At 40.2% G+C, this 6,639-nt stretch overlaps 1 protein-coding gene across 2 annotated transcripts; it reads left to right on the plus strand.

The window, feature by feature from the left end:
* The first annotated feature begins 275 nt into the window (after positions 1 to 275).
* On the plus strand, positions 276 to 6,390 carry LOC116036905 (CAAX prenyl protease 2-like). Of its 2 annotated transcripts, none has more exons than XM_031280548.2 (8): positions 276 to 535; positions 629 to 731; positions 1,698 to 1,781; positions 5,353 to 5,431; positions 5,534 to 5,701; positions 5,808 to 5,879; positions 6,001 to 6,063; positions 6,141 to 6,390. In XM_031280548.2, the coding sequence occupies exons 1-8, from the start codon at positions 399 to 401 to the stop codon at positions 6,359 to 6,361; spliced, it is 927 nt and encodes a 308-aa protein (XP_031136408.1). In that variant the 5' UTR covers positions 276 to 398; the 3' UTR covers positions 6,362 to 6,390. The 2 variants fall into 2 exon arrangements, with proteins under 2 accessions (XP_031136408.1, XP_031136409.1); XM_031280549.2 differs by having other exon boundaries at positions 277 to 535; positions 6,184 to 6,390.
* The last annotated feature ends 249 nt before the right edge of the window (positions 6,391 to 6,639 follow it).

Raw genomic sequence — 6,639 nt, forward strand, 5'->3', positions numbered from 1 at the left:
AAACAGAGTGGAAAATTTAGTTTTTAAATGTGATCTACTATCAAATCAAATCATAACTAGTTGCATGTAATCTATGATATTAGATAGGATGTAGTTTACAGGTCTTCTTGTGTCCACTCCTTATAGCTTCCATGTGTGAAGAGAACCTTTGCAATTACAGTCAGTCAGTGTGTGTGTGTGTGTGTGTGTGTGTGTGTGTGTGTGTGTGTTTATATTCTCACCTGCACATGTCTCCTCCCTGTAGAGTATTAGAGCTAATCAGCTTGACTCTGCAGCACAGATCTCCACCTCATTGGGATCTGCTAATCTGAAATGATGGACTAAACCGGACCATTTAGTCAGCTGTAGCTCACTTGAGGAATCTCCTGAAGATTGGATAACAAACCCTCAGTTCTGTCATGCTGGAACCAGAACATGGCCCTATAATGCAGGTGGAGCACACCCATACAAGGTGTTGGGTGTGTGTGCTGAGCTGCCTTCTGCTCGCCTGTCAGTACGTTGGCAGTTTGTACGTCTGGAGAAGCAGCTTACCCAGGTATACAACTCACCAGCACACTTTTGTTACAGTGCTGTTCGAGTGGACCTTGTCTATGAGTGTGTGTGTGTGTGTGTGTGTGTGTGTGTGCAGGGACCATCCCAGAATGATAAAGCGTCGCTGTGCCAGTGTGCTGCTGGTTTCTGCACTGTCACCTGCAGTGGTGAAAGCATGGATGCACTGGGCTGATGTCAGGGTGAGTATACATGAACAGAACAGGCCATTCTCTGCATCTGACTTTTATCTCTTCAATTCCCCGGTCAGCCAAAGTAAAGTAAACCGCAATAAACAAACCACTGAGAATTGTGTTCTGTCAACACACTACTGATCTGATCTAGTTTGTGCCACAGCGATGAACCTTGGTAACTTAAGTAGCCTACAAATTTTAGGCACTTTACTTGAGTATCTCATTCTACTACATGTTATACTCCACTATAATATGAGGGAACAATCATTCTTTTTACTTTTTACTTCATTTATTTGACATATTTAGTTATCACTTACTTTATAGATTAGGATTGTACATACAATATAATGAGGGTAGAATAAATAAACACCTCATGTATAATACAGTTCAACAGCAACACAAACGTCATCTTCCAAAATGGCCAAACAGTTGAATTCTCTAAAAACAGTTTTAATAAAAACTAAACATTATAATCTTCATTGAGGTAGGATTTATAGCAGGACTGTTGTGAATGTATACTGCATTACTTTTAGCAAGGTGTATCTAATAAACTGGAAACTAAGGTATATACGCTTATTATAATAATGCCCAATCCAATACAGCCAAAGTACAATAGCGCTAGAGGCATTCATTATTAATTCTTAAATGTAGTTCAGCATAGCACCGAAAATGTACACACTCTCCAATGTGCTTTATACAACCATCATCCATCCTCCAGGGAAAGCAACCATCATATTTCACAGGGAGGTCAAAGGTCAGTCAAGCTGAAAGGGATTCAGTGACTTAAAGAAGTTTCACAGAGGGGACTGAATCCTGACCATCCAGGTTAAGGACAAGTGAGGACAGTGTCCTCACTCCTGGGGTCATAGGACATAAGGGGTTTTGTGAGGTTAAGCCCGTGGGTCATAATGGCTTAACTTTAAAATCGCTTCAGGCTACAAACTATGTTTATAAAGCTATATTCTGCCCCTCCAGGTCGATGCATCTGTGTGGGAGTTGATGGGACTTCGTTTGGACGGTCTGGTTCCTGCAGCCATACTGCCACTACTACTAACCATGGTGTGTCAGGGAGTCTCAGATGTTTCTGTCCCTACCAACCTTTTATAGAGAATATTTACTTACAAGAATTACACTATATGCAACTTGAGCACATGCTTTTCATAGTTGATTGTACAGGGCTTGGTTAATATATTGCTTTGAGAAGTATTTTTTTGTAATCAAAGTTGTTATTGTTTTTCCATGTGAGAAACACACCACATTTAACATATAACAGCACAAAATACACACTATACAGCAATCTGGGCAAGAGAGACAGAAAAACAACAACACAAATTCACAATTAAAACACATACACATAAATAATGTACAAGAAAAAAACAAGAAGAAAAAAGAAAATAAGATGGGGGGGCAGGGTGTTCGGAGATCAAATTAGGCTTGATAATAATATTAATTATGGGGCACTAGTCAGTTCAAATTGAATAAAATGCAGGAAATGAGACCAGACCTGGTAGAATTTACCCCTACCATCATTCAGTCTTGCAATAAGATCTTCAAATGAGGCTGTGTCTGTCATACTGTCACTTCAGCCAGTTTGTAAAACTAGGCCTTACTTGGCTTTTCCAGTGTCTAAGAATGATTCGTACTGCAGTGATTAACCCAGCAAGTGTCAGAGCGGACTCCGCTTTAGAAATCTCTGGTGGCAAAAGGGACCTATCTCCAAGTAGACACAGCTGCTAGTGAGTGTGTGTGGTCATTGTGGTGATGGCTTGGAAAGAAGCTGTTCCTGAGATTGTCATTATCAAGTGAGATTTTAAGACTAGTTACACAGCTCCTGAGCTGTAAATATTTCCAGAAGTCTGCTTTATCCGTCAAATAGAACTTTTGTTTGAGTTCTTCAAATGACTTGAACAGGCCATCAACATACAAGTCACTAATCCTATTGATGCTTTTATTCAGCCAGGTGGTCCATACAAAAGGTTCCCTTCCTACTTTGTTTGAGGGGTTGGATTTGGATGCCTCTTCTTCTTAAAAGCTTGTGACAAAGCCTCAATAGTCCCAAATGGAGACACCAGTTCCCTCTCTATATCCAACCAACTCAGAGCTGAACTCTCACCACACCAGTGCTTAGCAATTTTAAATACATCAAAAGCTGTTCTGTATAGCTCCACATTAGGCAAAGCCAACCCTCCCTTGTTTCTGGTTGTATATAACTTTTCAAGCTCCACAGGAAGTCTCTAATTATGTTATTGTACTGCTTAAAAAAGATTCTGGGACAGTCAATGGCACCATCATGGATATGTAATTCACCTGTGGAGCAACTATCATTTTAATAGTGTCTGATCAACCTTAGTTTATGGGGAAAAGTCCCCATAAACTAAGGTTGATCAGTTTCTGAAGCAATGGAAACACCATGTACCATGTCATTGATAGCTGGAGTAAGACACATCCCAAGATACTGCATACCTGAATCTATACACTTAAATTGAATTGCATTATTTATTGTTGGTAGACAGGTTCTAGATACTGGCATTACTTCAGACTTATGCCAATGAATCTTGTAACCTGATATTTCAGAGAAGGTTCCCATAATCTCCAAGAGCCTGGGAGCTGAGGAGACAGGATCTACAGACAGCCAGAGGATGTCGTCTGTATAAAGAAACAGTTTATGGTCCCTTCTTCCCGCTCTTACCCCCGTATGCTTGTGTCTGATCTGATTGCCATTGCAAGTGGCTCAAGAAATAAAATAAATAGTGGAGAGAGAGGGTCTCTTTCAGGGTTCGAATTACGTGGGAGCTCATGGGAGCTGAACTCCCATAGAGAGAGGATGAGCTCCCATGAAAGCAGTAAAATCATACACCTGTGGGGGTCTCTAAAAATCATCAGCGCCATTATTTAAATCACAAATAAAGCACTTTTCCCAAACACAAGGAGCTCTGAAGCAGACCTGTGCGTCGATTAGTGTCCACTCTCGCTGTAAAAATAGAGATGAGCAGCGCGCCTTCCGTCCGTAGTCTGTGCAGCTTCAGGTTTATAATGGACGCGCTCTGCTGTCGACATGCTGCGGCAGATGTGTCACGTTTGTGCTCCGTGTAATTCTGCCGTAGATTTGGGTTTCCACCTCCGATGTAGAGCAGCGTACAGCCACTTTCCTAAACTTTGTCTCATTCAGAGATCAGAGTCTCAAACGGGGCTCTGAGTCTGTCAGAAGGTCTGAGATCTACTGCATCAGCAAAGCAATCACATAATGCACAGCAGGCTATGGTGCAGGTAGATTATTTTCTGAAATATAGTGACTTTATTCTTGTAATAGCCTATTATCACTTTATTTTTCTCAAAATATCACGACTCCTCCAAACCTCAGAGAGCACAGATGGGATAGGCTTTTGAATGTGCACAAAGTTTTGAACATGAGCAGTAACACATCTGAAATATTACAGTCCAGGGCTTTATTAATCCATTAAAATGAATTAATCTATCATTGAGGTGAATAATTGTCATATGCACATTTAAGGAAGCTACTTCCTCAACAAAAGACGCAAAAGAGGAAGGAAGTGTAAATTATAGGCTACATGTGTGCTGACTCAGATATAATTAGAAAAGACGATCTACAGGAGAATAAATAACAATACAGAATGCCTGAGAGCCATATTGTAATATATTCCATTATGTTTTTATATTTGGATTGTAATCTATGTTTCCCTTTACATAAAGATATTTCCAGCATACATTGATTCAGAAAAAGGTAAATAGGTGCATAAAAATTCACCAGAATGCAGGAAATGAAATATTTAATGCTCAAAATTTCTTTTTTAAAAGAGACCCCCACAAAGATGAAATCATAATTCGAACCCTGGTCTCCTTGTTTTGCGCCTCTTGATATATTGAAAAAAGATGAAACTACCCCTTTGGTCAACACTGATGCCTTTGGTTCTGCATATATCAACTGAATCCATTTGATGAATCCTGGTCCACACCCAAAGGTCTCCAAAACATATATCAAAAACGCCACTCCACCCTGTCAAAGGCCTTCTCTGCATCTAAAGAGAAGGCAGCAACAGGTTCATTAGCCTCTCTGGTTTGCCACATAAGGTGGAGTAGACGTCTCAAATTGTCAGAGGAAGACCTTCCCTTTACAAAACCCACCTGATCTGGGTCTATAATATAGGGAATAATCTTAGCCAGATTATTCCAGAACTTTAGTGAGAATTTTATAGTCTACATTAGCCAGACTAATGGGAGCTGAGGAAAAATAAAGAACTGAATAAAGCTAAATATTCAGTATTTCCGTTAAACAACATTCACCCTTTAAAACTACTTTTACTACCATATTTTTTGCTTGCTAGACGTAAAGTCAACCTGAGAACCTTAATGTTAAGTTACTCTCTGGATCCTGTGACTCAGAACATTTTATTTATGCTGCACTAAAGCAGTTTTGATATTTCAGAGATTCAATTTCCATTCCCTATACGATTCAGCATGGCTTTACAACCTACATTTAATTCCCATGTGCATGTTTAAACCACATATTAAAAAAAATGCGCCCTGTAGTCTCTAGATCCTCTTCTTTAATCTTTTTTTTATATACTTCCACTGGATGTAATAAATAATTCTTCTTTATTCTAAACATCAGGTATTTTACCTCGGACCCCTGGTTCATTCTGCGATAGACAACCCCGAAGGCTTCAATGAGGAACTGCAGTCTGCACTAGGTGAGTTATACTGTGTGTCTACTAAATATTATGTCGGGTTTGGGGAGTTTTATGTGTGTGCTTGCATGCATTTGATGTCATCGTAAGACTTTATTTTCCCAGATGTTCAGTCATGGAGGTTGTGTTTAGGTGATGCAGTGTGGCTCAGGAACCAGGTGGTGGCACCAGTGACGGAGGAGCTGGTGTTCAGAGGGGCCATGCTGCCCATGCTGGTGTCCTGCACTGGACCCACAGCTGCCATCTTTATGGCTCCGCTGTTCTTCGGTGTTGGTATGACAACTAGATTTTCAGGCTGTAAACAACTCATATCTACATTTTTTTTTTTTTTTATTGTATCAAAGTTTTTTCCTACTGCTACTTTACGGTGTCATTCCAGCCCATTTCCACCATATCGCAGAGCAACGCCGCCTCCACAAGGACAGTATGAGTGTCATCCTCTTAGTGTCAGTTCAGCTTATCAAGTTCTCCTCAAATAAAACTAATTGTAATAATGCAAGCAAATTAATTCATAATCTATAATATTCCAATAGTTTGACATGTTCCAAACATTCTGTGCTGTTCTGTTGCAGTGATACAGTTCTTGTACACAACTGTGTTCGGTGCCTTCACGGCCTTTATATTCATGAGAACTGGTAAGAGATGAACAGCACATTGCCTTGCTAACATACTGACCTACACACCTCATTAAATCTATACACTCTTTCTTTAGGCCATGTTGTGGGTCCAATTTTGTGCCATTCATTCTGTAACAGTCAAGGGCTGCCTGACATCAGCTCTGCCCTGCAACACCCTCAACGATCAGCTCTACTCTTTTCATATCTGATGGGGGTGCTGCTTTTTTTGGTGCTACTCTTCCCGCTGACAGACCCCTTCCTCTATGGTTCCATTCCCATCTGCAGCCTGGCTGTACCTGCAGCATCTGTATGCTAGATTAAATGAAATGAAATGCCTGCTCTTAACACTTTTTTCTTTTTTTTTTTTTTTACAATGGATTTCATTTTGTGTCAGGTTTTCAAATAAAAAAGTGTTTTTATATAGAGTGTGTGCATTAGTAGGCATGTGTGGGTGGATGTGTTCATGAGAAGAGAATGATTCTAGCACGTCAGACATTTCCTGCATGGTTGAAAATATGCCGTACTGTAATGAAATACAACACCAGTACAACTTTCCCTGGCTGAGAGAGAGAAAATGTGTGTGGCAGAGAAAAA

The sequence above is a fragment of the Sander lucioperca genome, chromosome 13, assembly GCF_008315115.2.
Source record: "Sander lucioperca isolate FBNREF2018 chromosome 13, SLUC_FBN_1.2, whole genome shotgun sequence".
In the NCBI taxonomy this organism is placed as follows: Eukaryota; Metazoa; Chordata; class Actinopteri; order Perciformes; family Percidae; genus Sander; species Sander lucioperca.